This window comes from Sinocyclocheilus anshuiensis, unplaced genomic scaffold (genome assembly GCF_001515605.1).
Source record: "Sinocyclocheilus anshuiensis isolate Anshui unplaced genomic scaffold, SAMN03320099.WGS_v1.1 scaffold1563, whole genome shotgun sequence".
Classification (NCBI taxonomy): Eukaryota; Metazoa; Chordata; class Actinopteri; order Cypriniformes; family Cyprinidae; genus Sinocyclocheilus; species Sinocyclocheilus anshuiensis.
Genome location: NW_015552706.1, coordinates 595,971 through 610,521, shown reverse-complemented (window position 1 = coordinate 610,521; position 14,551 = coordinate 595,971). Strand labels below are relative to the sequence as shown.

Genomic DNA, 14,551 nt, shown 5'->3' with positions numbered 1-14,551 from the left:
TTTTTTTTAGTACCACCTCGGTTGAGGTTCCAAGTGAACCGTACCGTTACCAAAACGTGATGTGTAAACTCTGCTGATAAAGGATTGGCTGGAGAGAATCGTCACTACCTGCGTCACTGAACTTGAGACACACTGCAGTGGAAACGCAAACCGTGCCGACCCGAGCCGTGCCGTGCCAAGCCGAGCCGAGTCATACCACGTAGTGGAAAAGCGCCATTTAGCTGACTAGTGCTAGCCTACGCTGTATTAACAAAAACATTAATGGCATTAATAAAAACACTTGCACTGACATGTGACTCATCTGCGATTATGAACGCGATATAGCAGTGATCTATGGCTCCGTGTATTAAATGCCACTCCATCTGAAAGCACGTGATGGAGATTTACTACTAATAACAGAACCGGCATGAACGCGATATTGCAGTGATCTACGGCTCTGTGTATTAAATGCCGCTCCATCTGAAAGCACGTGATGGAGGTTTACTATTAATCACAGAAGCGGCTTTACTGACGAGATGCGCATGACAAACACATGCGATTTATCGTGCAGCCCTAAGTTTGTTTGTTGATCACAAAGTACAAGTAGATGAGGAAAACTAGGATGCCGGGTGTATTCAAAGCGCCGCCATTACTGTCTAGAGTGCGTGGAATGGTGCGCTGTGATTGGTTGAGCGGATATATCGCATTCCGCAGAGAAGGGAGACTGGCGTTTGTCGCGGTTTGGAACCAAACTCTTCATATATAAATACAGATAAATACATTTAGACCACTTAACTATTGCTATCGGGATGTGAAGAGACTTTCAACCAGCATAACAAAAAATGTTTCTTAAGACAATCACCTATTGCACCTTTAATAGGAGAAAGGAAAAGCAAGGGCCAAATGCTCAGACAGTTACATAGGCTGCGTTTACACTGGCACGAAAAAAAAATCTAATTTTTTGCTCACATCTGACACAGATCAGAATCCGTTTTTTTTGTTTTTTTTTCCGCATCCGATCTGAGCCACTTCCAAATGTGGTTTTGAATCAGATACATATCTGATAGCTGGACATCCAACCTATATCTAAACACAAATATCCGATTCCTCTCCGGTACTCCAAGCCACCACAATGCGAGGTTGACACATTTGCCCATAAAGATAGCGTTTTTCATGCACTCGCTTTTTATTGAGGTGGGAACTTTATATATAGTTAAGAAATTGCGCAACATTCAGGAGCTGGTTTTCAACCCCTGTCCCGTGAATTTTATAAATACAACAGCTTCGCTACTAAAAGCTACATTATATTTCTCCGCAATGAGGTGATAACTTGGCTGTTTTTGTAATTAAACCAACAAGCTTCACTAGTAGGCTACCGGCTCGTGCATTCTCGCTCTCTCATTAATTCATTCAAATAAATATAATCTTAGAGCGCTACTTTATTTCACTTCAGAATTCTACCTCTAACAAGCTGTAGATAAAATAACAAATTAAAATTGCCATTATTTTCTGGTCTTTATCCGTTCAGTCAGATTTTGTGCTGCAAAACATCCATGACAGCTGTTGTCCATGCTGGCAAATAATTATGGTCACTCAACCACTTGAATTATATACATAATTTTAATAGCCCAGCCATTCAAAAACCATGGATCTACCATGTGCATAGTAAAGCGATCACTGACAGTCATTTGGGGTGGGAATTAATGCAAACACGGATATCACATACCAGTCATGTCCAAAGTGAATGTTAACACAGGACAAAAAATCGAATATAGTCAAAAGATCGGATCAGTGCATTAAGAATTGCACTGTAAACACAGCCATATAGAAGAAATTACTAATCCAGGGATCTCCTGGAGAGCAACCGTCCTGCAGATTTCCGCTCCAACCCCAATTAAACACCTGAACCAGCTAATCAAGGTGATCAGGGCTACTTGATAATTACAGATAGGTGTGTTGGAACTGAAGTATGCAGGATAGTAGCTCTCCAGAAGCAGGGTAGGAGATCCCTGGACTAATCCATTTGTTTTTACCTTTTTAAAAGTATGAAAGAAAGGATTGGGAATATACATGATGTTTATAGAGATTATTAACAGCTGATTTGTGGTTTGACCTTTTCCCATCGGTCAGGACCAGAGCAGAAATCCCGCTGAGGAGATTCGCTCCTAGCTGACAGAGGGCGAGGAGGCCACGTGTCAGGACCCAGCACCGCTTTTGTATAAATTGAATTCACCATTTAGGTTTAAACTTTAGTTTTTGTTCTTTTAATACTGTTTGTGTATTCGTTATGCCTTTTTTAGGTTCACTGTCTTCATGCAAGGTTCTGTTTGCAGGTTGTTCCTATCTGTTGTATTTCTATTCATAACCAGTGAAGTGTTTTACCATTATCTGCTGTTCAGCTAGGAATTAAATGTGCAGTCTTAAACAGCGAAATGTATTTTTCACTAAGCAGCTCCTGTATCTCTGATGTCTCTACTAACAGACGAGAATTGAAATTGTTTGAGGCTTCTGGACTTTTGAATTGAGTTTTTTAAATCTCCTTTTACTCTGTTGGGCAAATAAATGTTTTTATTGAAAAGGAGAAAAGCACTAAGACGAACTTGAGTATGTGAAAAGATGGACCTGCATTTTTTTTTTTTTTATTATTCTAGACTAACGGTCTCCTGTTTCAAAGGTTAGATGCTTAGAATGGAGCAATGAAGCCAGCAGACGGCTGTCATACATGGTAATGACCTTCAAATGCACAAATCGAAGACCTTTTTGGGTCACATTAAGGCCCTTTTTGCATGCTTTTTTCCCGTTTAAGAGCGCTGTACCTTTCTGACTGCTTAACCTGCCGTGATGGTGCTAGTCCCATTTCAGACTGGGGCTGAACCCCTCAAATCCCGCTGTCCCTTGTATCTTTTGACATTGTGAACCGTTAACCTTGCTAGATACTGACCTACTTGACAGTGTAACTTGCTTGAGTAGCTTTCTATTGTAAGTGTACATATTAAAGTATATTGAAGCCAGTGGTTTAACGAATAATACTAAGAACTAGTCATTTATGAAATGCTGTCAATATGAACAAAGTCAGCAGGGAAATCTAGCCTAGGCCTCTCTTTCATTGTGAATTTAATTTCTATAACTTGCAATTATTCAATGTTTTTCTTTTTATAAATAGTTATGGTTGCAATTGTTTTCTTTCAGGCACACTGTACAGGCATGCATGGTTTTATAGATCTATTTCATTGTGAAAGCAATTCTAGATGGCAGCTTCGGCTGTGAGCTGTTATTCTTTGCCCCACTGTGGGAGTGCTATGGATGCATCTTTTTCAATTGTTCCCTTTATGATCGTTTCCGTCTGGAAAAAAATCTAACAGTATAACTGAGATGTTGTCGTTCCCAGCGTTGTTTAGACATGGCTCATAAAGACCATTAGAAGATGTTGTATTACTTTCTATGCCTTAAAGAGTTGATTGGTTTGACACATCTGTTTTTGTTTGATTAGACCTGACAACACTGTGAGGGCTTGTATGTTTCATAGTTGTTTGAATAATATTAAAAGCATTTCATTTTATTTTGAGGAGTAATGTCAGGAGATGAAATTAAACAAGAACTGAATATAACATTTGACTTGTCCTTTTTTTTTTAAATATTTTGTGTGTGTATATATATATATATATATATAGTAGGCTACCGGCTCCTGCATTCTCGCTCTCTCATTAATTCATTCAAATAAATATAATCTTAGAGCGCTACTTTATTTCACTTCAGAATTCTACCTCTAACAAGCTGTAGATAAAATAACAAATTAAAATTGCCATTATTTTCTGGTCTTTATCCGTTCAGTCAGATTTTGTGCTGCAAAACATCCATGACAGCTGTTGTCCATGCTGGCAAATAATTATGGTCACTCAACCACTTGAATTATATACATAATTTTAATAGCCCAGCCATTCAAAAACCATGGATCTACCATGTGCATAGTAAAGCGATCACTGACAGTCATTTGGGGTGGGAATTAATGCAAACACGGATATCACATACCAGTCATGTCCAAAGTGAATGTTAACACAGGACAAAAAATCGAATATAGTCAAAAGATCGGATCAGTGCATTAAGAATTGCACTGTAAACACAGCCATATAGAAGAAATTACTAATCCAGGGATCTCCTGGAGAGCAACCGTCCTGCAGATTTCCGCTCCAACCCCAATTAAACACCTGAACCAGCTAATCAAGGTGATCAGGGCTACTTGATAATTACAGATAGGTGTGTTGGAACTGAAGTATGCAGGATAGTAGCTCTCCAGAAGCAGGGTAGGAGATCCCTGGACTAATCCATTTGTTTTTACCTTTTTAAAAGTATGAAAGAAAGGATTGGCAATATACATGATGTTTATAGAGATTATTAACAGCTGATTTGTGGTTTGACCTTTTCCCATCGGTCAGGACCAGAGCAGAAATCCCGCTGAGGAGATTCGCTCCTAGCTGACAGAGGGCGAGGAGGCCACGTGTCAGGACCCAGCACCGCTTTTGTATAAATTGAATTCACCATTTAGGTTTAAACTTTAGTTTTTGTTCTTTTAATACTGTTTGTGTATTCGTTATGCCTTTTTTAGGTTCACTGTCTTCATGCAAGGTTCTGTTTGCAGGTTGTTCCTATCTGTTGTATTTCTATTCATAACCAGTGAAGTGTTTTACCATTATCTGCTGTTCAGCTAGGAATTAAATGTGCAGTCTTAAACAGCGAAATGTATTTTTCACTAAGCAGCTCCTGTATCTCTGATGTCTCTACTAACAGACGAGAATTGAAATTGTTTGAGGCTTCTGGACTTTTGAATTGAGTTTTTTAAATCTCCTTTTACTCTGTTGGGCAAATAAATGTTTTTATTGAAAAGGAGAAAAGCACTAAGACGAACTTGAGTATGTGAAAAGATGGACCTGCATTTTTTTTTTTTTTATTATTCTAGACTAACGGTCTCCTGTTTCAAAGGTTAGATGCTTAGAATGGAGCAATGAAGCCAGCAGACGGCTGTCATACATGGTAATGACCTTCAAATGCACAAATCGAAGACCTTTTTGGGTCACATTAAGGCCCTTTTTGCATGCTTTTTTCCCGTTTAAGAGCGCTGTACCTTTCTGACTGCTTAACCTGCCGTGATGGTGCTAGTCCCATTTCAGACTGGGGCTGAACCCCTCAAATCCCGCTGTCCCTTGTATCTTTTGACATTGTGAACCGTTAACCTTGCTAGATACTGACCTACTTGACAGTGTAACTTGCTTGAGTAGCTTTCTATTGTAAGTGTACATATTAAAGTATATTGAAGCCAGTGGTTTAACGAATAATACTAAGAACTAGTCATTTATGAAATGCTGTCAATATGAACAAAGTCAGCAGGGAAATCTAGCCTAGGCCTCTCTTTCATTGTGAATTTAATTTCTATAACTTGCAATTATTCAATGTTTTTCTTTTTATAAATAGTTATGGTTGCAATTGTTTTCTTTCAGGCACACTGTACAGGCATGCATGGTTTTATAGATCTATTTCATTGTGAAAGCAATTCTAGATGGCAGCTTCGGCTGTGAGCTGTTATTCTTTGCCCCACTGTGGGAGTGCTATGGATGCATCTTTTTCAATTGTTCCCTTTATGATCGTTTCCGTCTGGAAAAAAATCTAACAGTATAACTGAGATGTTGTCGTTCCCAGCGTTGTTTAGACATGGCTCATAAAGACCATTAGAAGATGTTGTATTACTTTCTATGCCTTAAAGAGTTGATTGGTTTGACACATCTGTTTTTGTTTGATTAGACCTGACAACACTGTGAGGGCTTGTATGTTTCATAGTTGTTTGAATAATATTAAAAGCATTTCATTTTATTTTGAGGAGTAATGTCAGGAGATGAAATTAAACAAGAACTGAATATAACATTTGACTTGTCCTTTTTTTTTTAAATATTTTGTGTGTGTATATATATATATATATATATATACACACACACTGTGACGTATATTTAAATATGAATGCTTATTTCCTCTATTTTTACATTTAGATTACCTTCATCGTAATTTAATAATATTGTCAGGATGTCATCTTTAGCTAATTTTATTTTTTTATGCTGTGTATTACAGTGTGATGCCTACATTTACTTGTAGCTTTTAAAATGATTTATTATAAAGTCATTAATTTCTAAACAGTAAAATTCATTTTTTGTTTTGTTTTATTTCTTTAACTTTTTAGACAATAATTTTAGACTTTTAATATCAGCCATATTGTCCGTAACAATTATCAATATATAATAATACAAACTTATTTTGTATTAAGTTTTAAGTGTTGTCCCTGTTGCTTCATGGTCTTTGTCTTTTGTTCAGCTATCCCGTCTGATAAATGTCTCCATTTTGCTTCATTTTTCAAATGTCTTCATTTTGCAAAGAGATGAAATATGAGCAATATTAGTAGTGGTAAAAAGCATTCTAGTCTGTAAACACAGAGAATGGTCGACCCTGCGTTTGTCTGCGTTGCCGCCTGTAGTTGTGTGCTAAACTCTGACTTTGCCAAAAGCGAAACGTCGCCTTCTGCCGCGTGCAACCCTGCCAAGAGGGAGTGACTGAAGCGGCGGAACGCACCGCTGCTGCCGCTTGCGCCTCAAAATTACACTGCAACCGGTATGAGAGCCATAGTTGCAGCCATAATTTTGGTATTCTTGGAGTTTATTTGACATTTAGCTTTGGATTTATTGTCGTTAACGAGACATTGCCGCGTTTGCAACTCTTATTTAGAGAAATAAAAAAATACAACTTTTGTTCCAGAGGCCATGCATAACGTGCATGCAAATTCAGGCGTCTTAAATTGCTTATGTTCACCAGTAAACATGCATAGCCGGTCTTTAAAATGCACGAGAAAGACTTAATTATAGATTATTTCAGCAGTAAAATGTGAAACCAAACCAACAGACTTGGCAGAAAAATGAGGTCAGGTTTAACTGTCACTGTCAGTGCTTCAAAATGTCCACTTGGGGGAACTAATGTCTTTATTCTTCACTGCTGCACTGTCACTCTCCTCTTACTGGGACTCCACACTAAAACTTTGATCTCAGCAGTGTTCATACCAAACAATAAATATAGCACTAGCTGAATTTTTCCTCATTTATATATATTTACCCTCTTCAGCTATAATTCAGCTTGACTGATTGATTAATTATATAAATGTTCTCAAATGAGTTATAAGGTAGTCAAAAGTTTGGACCTCTCAATCAGCGTTTAATTGTACATTAAAATTTTAAAAATATTCTGATTGAGTTAATTCAAAATATTAATAAATACTGTACTTTTAATGTAAAGCAGGGGTCTTTAACCCTTTGGTGGACAGAGAGACTGGTTCATATACTGAGTGATGAATTTGTCGCCTGGCCTATAATAGCATATTACCATATTAATGTACAGTTTATGATGCTTTTGTGAAATAATTAAAATAATCACTGTTTGTATTACATTTACATTTTACTTAATACATTTTAATGAAACATTTAGCTTCTTAACTTAGTTAATATATATACATATATATTTACATTTTTACAAGACATTTTGTTTACTACAAAATTCACATAATTCTGTTTGTGTTATTTCATAGGTTTGATGATCTTACTATTATTCTAAGCTGTGGAAAACAGTAACAAAAGAATGAGAAAGAATGAACAAGTGTGTTTAAACCTTTGACTTGTACTGTACATGTACATGAAGTTATCAACTTGAAAAGCTTTGTCTTCACTAGAAGACTATAAATAGTCTCAGCTCAGAGTAACCCATGGCCTTTACCAGAGTGTGAAACTCACTTCTGAGTGCTTCTGTATTCACACTCGGCTTCTTTAGGCCATCAGCTGCCTCACCAAACCAATCTCACTTGCAAAGTGACTCAGTTTGGTGCACCAATTATACTATAAATGATCAAATTAACAAGTGTGGATCCTGCTGGAAACAATGGCTGCTGCATTCATCTTCTTGACTACAGCCTACCAAAAAACACCCTCTTCTGCCTCTTGACTCATCATAATGTGATTATTATGCACAACACTTGAAAGGAACGGTGAAACTGCTCATAGTCTCACTGACCTACTTATAGAAGTATTAAGTCTAGTGCATTCACTCTTTTGTGAAGCACATTGGGTAGAGCATACCTACACCATTGTTTACAGGTTCATGTTACAAAACGTGAATTGGTGAGTAACAGTCCTGTGTCACTGCTGAAAGGGTGAAACAGGAAGTTGAGGGTTTTGTATTATTAGATTTCTTATTTCAATCTTAGCTTCCCAGGGCACATATATGAATAAAACTAGCTAAGGCAATCATAGCCTAACTACTATTTGTCATATTAATGAATGGGGATTTGTTTTAAACTGATGAACTTAAGTATTAGACTTAAGCTATTCTGAATGGTACCTCAAATTGTGCGGCTTGTTGAGGAAAAATGCTCTAGCATGATTTTTACTCCGCAGATAATAAAAAAAGCTAGAAAATCCTACATTTGTATTGAAGGAGGGACCCGACACATAAAAAGTGTTTTCACACTTGAAATAGTTCACCCTGGGTTTCATTCTAAACCCTGGATGAAACAAAATCCTGGGTTATTTTGTTTCACATTTCACACTATTCATACTTTATAGGGTTTACAATTAGTCTTGGGTATTTATAATCTGAAATTTCACACTGTACATTCCTAAACCCTGGTTAATGTTCTTATTTGCATATTTGCAGTGTCAGCGTCATTGATTGGATGAACGCAGCATGCGTCCTGCTTACGTAAAGGCTCTAGCATTGCGCATACTCATATTATTTTGCTGACTGTACTGTCAGGTTTTTTACCTGAATGGACTTTTCTTACTATAAAGGTAAGAATGTATGGAAGGTGGATGAGGCCAAAAGTCTTTAAATGGAACGTGTGAAATCTGACCATGTCAGTGCAGACTATTTGTCTGCATTAATACAACAACATGCACAGCAGCCAATGAAGTTACTGTATTTGAGATTATATTTGCGCATGTGATGCGATGGTACATTGGTATAGACCACATCAGATGTCATGTTTATTCATGAAGGTTGTCATAATGGTACACTTGTATGCATGTATGCAAACATCAGACATTATGTCAGTCTTATGATTTGTCATGTCCTTTTTAGTTGTTTAGTTCAACGTTCTTTCTCAGGTAGAAAAGTCTTAATTCTCATCTTAACACAGTAAAACCGTGCGTCTTTACAAGTACTAAAGAAATGTGGTGAAAACTGATGCCTTAACAGGGTCAGTATGTGCGTGTCTACACATACAAAAGAAACACATCCAAATTTGCCATGTTAATACAGACAAACAGTGTGTGTTGACATGGTCAAATTTCACGCGTTCCATTTAAAGACTTTTGGCGCCATCTGCCTTCCATAAGAAAGAAACGGTCTCTTCCTCAATTCAACTGACGCCCTTTTCCGTCACCATTTGACCATTTTCCCCTCAAACACGAAAACTACTGTTTATACAACTTGCGGCATTTCCGTGACTGTCCGACACACGTGAATATGAGGCATACAATTGGGTGTCTGTTGCTAAGCGTCTAGCCATAACATTCTAGCACCGAATCGTTTCACAATGCACAAGTTTGTCCTGCTTCTGAGCGGGGTTTCATATCCCTGGCCCTGGGCAAAAAAGCGGTGCTAGCCCTGCTTCTAAATAACAAGTGTGAAACGTCCCTCTACCCTGGGCTAAAAGCGGCTTTAGAATGACGATAGGGTTAAGCGTCGTGTGAAAAGCCATATAGAGACCAAAATATTAAAGAGACTTTGCAGTTTTTTTACTTTGAGCAGTAACCACAGGAACACCCTAAATATCACCTTAGCAACCACTTAGCAACACCTTGCAATCATTTAGCACAGGAAAGCACAATCCACATTTTCGAACAATCTAAAAATCAAGATTTATACTATTAAAGTTGTTTTTTTAGCCCTCTCCTCTTGTTTATCTAGCCATTCCCACTCTTTCACTGACAGCAACCCACATGCATAAAGCAAGCCCTCTTCCCTCTTCTCCAGCTGACCTCGTCTCTCTTCATCTGTTATGTATGGAAACTCTCTTATTCTGTCTCTCTGGAGCAGCAGTGACTTGCACAGACTAGCCAAATGTGGGCCTCAGGTTCTGAAGGGTCCCTTTTTCATTTTTTTACATTTCTTTTGGCTAGACAATAAGCCTTGATATATTTCCAGTCAGACTGATGCAGTGTTTACAAACACACTCGCAGCAATGCTTTCCCACAGCACATGAAGGATGCTGATCACGTGGCTAAATGTGTTTGTACGCTGCATCTGAGTTCACTGAAATGTGACCGGATTTATGGCTTCAGGCCGCAAATGACCTGCACAAACCTGACACACATCACCGATTCTTTTAGAGTCACAAGCCCAAACTCATTCCAAGATGTCATGCAGTAAACACTATGTAGGATGGGCCTCATTTGCTTCAAGATTCTTATTCTTTTTCTGATCAACATCCAGTTTCTTTTTGTTTTTGTTCTGATTTGCGCAGTTTTGTAAGATTTGTGCAAATTTCTGTTTATAAACGAATAGAAGAAAAAAAAATGTATCATGATTTCAGCAAAAGTGACCCTAAACCGAACCCAAACTTTGGATCCAAAAAGACTGAAGAACCCAGAAAAAGCCCTAAAAGTTAAATTTACTGCCCTAAATTTGACACCCATTTAAAACTCATGAAGTCTGCACAATTAGCAAACCTTCTTTAAAAGCTTTTGTCACCAATGCATTTTTAATGCTTTAAGTTGGCAGTCTCCGCATATTTAACAGTATCTCTTCTCTCATCCTTTGTTATGTATTAGAGATGCACATCGGCGAGGTGGGGCCTCCCCCTCTGGCGTCTTTGTGGAGTGACAGTAACCAAACAAAGCTCCCTGTCTCTCAGGGTGATGTCATTTTGGGTCCCCATCCCCCAGCATGGGTCAGGAGTGTGTGTTTATGTGGGTGTCATTAAACTTTCGCATGATTCATGGGAGTTGTTTGGAAGCATCCATGCATTGAGACAAAATTTGTGTCTGTATAATGAGAAGTGTGTGTGTGTGTGTGTGTGTGTGTGTGTCATGCTCAAGTAAAGATGCTCACTCATACAGACTCATAAAAATTGACTCAGATGTCTGAGACCCATATACGCTGTCATTTCTTTTGATTGATTTTCTCTCTTTCCTTTTCCTCACTTTATATGTTCATGATGTATTTTTCTCACATTCTCTTCACAGCTGAGTGCAGCACTGAGGTGTGATATCACAGCCAAGGAAATTGCTTTAACCTGCATGCATCCCTAGGTGAATGCAAGAGAGAGTGTGTCTAATGTGCCGTTGTTCTCTGCAATTGTTGTGTAAAAAAAAAGAGTCTCACTTATTCTTTCTAGTCTTTTCTGTCTCTTTGTATATTAAAACGATATACAAAGATAAAACCCATTATTATTAGTGCTGGGAACTTGATAAGCATTTAAAAAAATACTAGACCCAAATGATTTCATGAAGTTCGGTTCCAGTAACGGTTCATGTACATGCAATTGTCCACCAATGTGGAAGAAACATTAAAATACTCAAAAGTGTTTCCTGCATTACTGATTAGCAAATATCATACAGTGCGATTAGTAAAGTCTGATACGCAAGTGAGCCATTTTTATGAGCCCTTTCTATTAGTGAATCAAACACATGCAGCGTGATAAACACACACATCAAGTTTTCTTGCAAATGACTCTTGCGCCAGTTCTTTCTAGTGAATCGAAAACATGATACAGCACGACCAGTGGAGTCCGATAATTGAGCAAATGACTCTTTTGAGAGGGTTCTTTTTGGTACATCAAGCACATACAACATGACCAGTAAATTCTGATTTTCACACAAATGTTTCTTCCGCCTGTTCTTTTTAGTGTATCAAAGACATACAGTGCGACCAGTGAAGTCCAATTTCCAAACAATTGACTCTTATGATCCCAGCATTTGACAACAGAATTGCATTTCTATTTTCCAGATATTTCTTGCTCAAATTCAACGGAATCGTTAAGATTTCTATCTAGCTCTTAATGAAAGTCACCTATCTGGTGGTGTCAGGTCTTACACATTAAAGGGGTCATAGGATGCTACATGCACTTTTACAAGTTGTTTGAACTGAAATGTGTGTTGGCAGTGTGTGTACACAACCACCCTATAATGATAAAAATCCACCCAGTGTTTTTTTTTAAATCTCGTTAAATGTTTTCCCCTTTCTCAAATCGAGCTGATCTCAGATGCCTGTCTGTGGGAAGACTTTTCATTAAGACCCTAAAGAATCATATCAACTTGTGGAAAATGGGCATCCTATGACCCCTTTAAGACATGCAGCACAATCTAGTGACACTTTCCAAATGACGCCGAGCTAAATGATGCTTTAAGCCTGAGGATCACAGTGAAAGTAATTTCATAAAAGTATGTTTTTGAAAATTTTCTTCAGGGGTCACATTACCATCTTAATCTGCCAGACCAACTAGAGGGCGTCTGCATTGACGTAAGACAAACTGCTTTCCTCCTTATGATGTTTTTGAATGTGTATAGGTATCAGGGCTGAGAAGGGGGCTTTCTGTATCATAGTGCTTGAAAGTGGGTCTGTTTAATGAGTTAAAGATAATCTCCTTATGGCATAAATAGTCCACACATACGACTGACCCTGTACTCTAGAGGGGTAAAGCATTCATCTGAGCTTCTGTTTGTGCATGTGTGTGTATAAAAGAGTGAGTGTGTGTCCACATGAGAGGGTTCTGTCTGGATTTGAATTGGTTCCCAGTCTAGTCTAATGTGTGTGAATGTTGGACCTGATTGATCTATTGTTTATTGTGAAAATAAAAGGCTGAGTGTCTCAGTATTCTGACTAAGGACATTAACGTTTTGTTGTGTTTGTCTGTACAATATATTACAGGCTCTTTTTCACAATGCAGAATGACAACATAGTGAGCTTGTGCACTAGTGCTTGTGTGTTTGTGTTGTGTACGATAACGCATGGCATAAGGATGGTGTTGTGACAGCATGGAGGGGTGGGGGATTGTGAAAATAAAAGGCTGAGTGTCTCAGTATTCTGACTAAGGACATTAACGTTTTGTTGTGTTTGTCTGTACAATATATTACAGGCTCTTTTTCACAATGCAGAATGACAACATAGTGAGCTTATGCACTAGTGCTTGTGTGTTTGTGTTGTGTACGATAACGCATGGCATAAGGATGGCGTTGTGACAGCATGGAGGGGTGGGGGATGTATTTAATGAGTCATCGCAGATGTGAGCTCTGTTCTCCTCACTCCAGGGCAAGTGTGTTATGCTGCTGAGGTCATCCATCATCTGTGTGTGTGGGTGGGTGGGTTTATGTATCCACAAGGACTGGTGGGCTTCACTGCCAGGCAAATATATTAGAGAGTCATGTTCATTACAAAGACAAATATGCTTATGGAATTACCATGGTAATGACTTTGTTTGCTTTTGTGGAAATGCTGCTTTGTTTTTGTTGGATTTCTAGGAGGAAACTAACACACATATAAAGATACAAAAAGTTTTATGAGTAAGGATACACAATATCTAATGCGTTTTGGGCCAATTGCATCCTTTTTAAGCTATGAACATAAATATGATAAAGCTGATATTGGAAGCAGATAATGTTAAGATAATTTCACCCAAGTCAAAAACAGTAAACACTTTTTCTATGCCAGGTTATCATTTTTTACATTATGTTCTGATGCTTACCGAATGAAGATGTAAGTGTAAAAACCTACTGTATATGTACAATGAAAAAAAAAATGAAGTAGAAACAATTTTCACTCCGAAATTGCTAGAAAATGTCACAATTAAGTACAAAGAAACGGCAAGTAACACATTCAATTAGACATGAAATTTTGAAGAATAAAGACTATAATACTATTTTCTTATCACACACACAGACTGAAAATGTTTTTTTAAGTTGTAAACACATAAAAATTAAATATGTAGTATATATATATAGCCTACACACACACACCGTGTATTTAATTTTTATCTGTATTTATAATTAGTATGAAATATAAAAAGACATGTATTTTTGATTAATTTTTATCTGTATTTATAATTAGTATGAAATATAAAAAGACAAATGTATCTTTGAATCATAAAAATGGCATACTATAATTAAGCTTCAGTCTGTTAATTATTTGACATGAAACCTACACACACACACACACACACACACACACATATATATATATATATATATAACAATCAGTTATTGCTCATAACATAAATATTTTCTGTGTCTGTGCATTCCTAATTTTGACATCCATTCATGTCATTCCCAGTTGCAGGACCTCATCTGGCTTTAGAGTTAATTTATTTAAGGGTTCATTACCCCCTAAATTCTCCTGTTGAGAGCACAGAAAACATTATATAGTCATTTGCAGCACTTTGATGGTAAGTCTAATGTTGTTGTGGGGGTTCTTGTGATGAAGTCAAAGACTATGCATGTTAACATTATGTTAGTCATCTTCAGAGAAGCTCATATGACTAAACGGCATGACAAACACT

At 37.5% G+C, this 14,551-nt stretch overlaps 1 protein-coding gene and 1 long non-coding RNA gene across 6 annotated transcripts in view; both read left to right on the top strand.

Annotated features, from left to right (window-relative positions):
- LOC107667761 (protein CASC3) overlaps window positions 1-3,581 on the top strand; it is an 18,260-nt gene extending 14,679 nt beyond the window's left edge. For 4 of the 5 annotated variants that reach the window (XM_016459488.1, XM_016459487.1, XM_016459485.1 and 1 more), the window contains exon 13: window positions 2,110-2,254. In XM_016459488.1, the coding sequence (XP_016314974.1) occupies window positions 2,110-2,148 (39 nt within the window). In that variant the 3' untranslated portion in view covers window positions 2,149-2,254. Of the gene's footprint in view, window positions 1-2,109; window positions 2,255-2,279 lie in introns of those variants that run through there. The other variant, XM_016459484.1, reaches the window with a different exon arrangement.
- A 226-nt stretch (window positions 3,582-3,807) lies between these two features.
- On the top strand, window positions 3,808-4,557 carry LOC107667753 (uncharacterized). Its single transcript, XR_001631815.1, has 2 exons — window positions 3,808-4,280; window positions 4,413-4,557. It is a non-coding gene; the product is annotated as an uncharacterized LOC107667753 (long non-coding RNA).
- The last annotated feature ends 9,994 nt before the right edge of the window (window positions 4,558-14,551 follow it).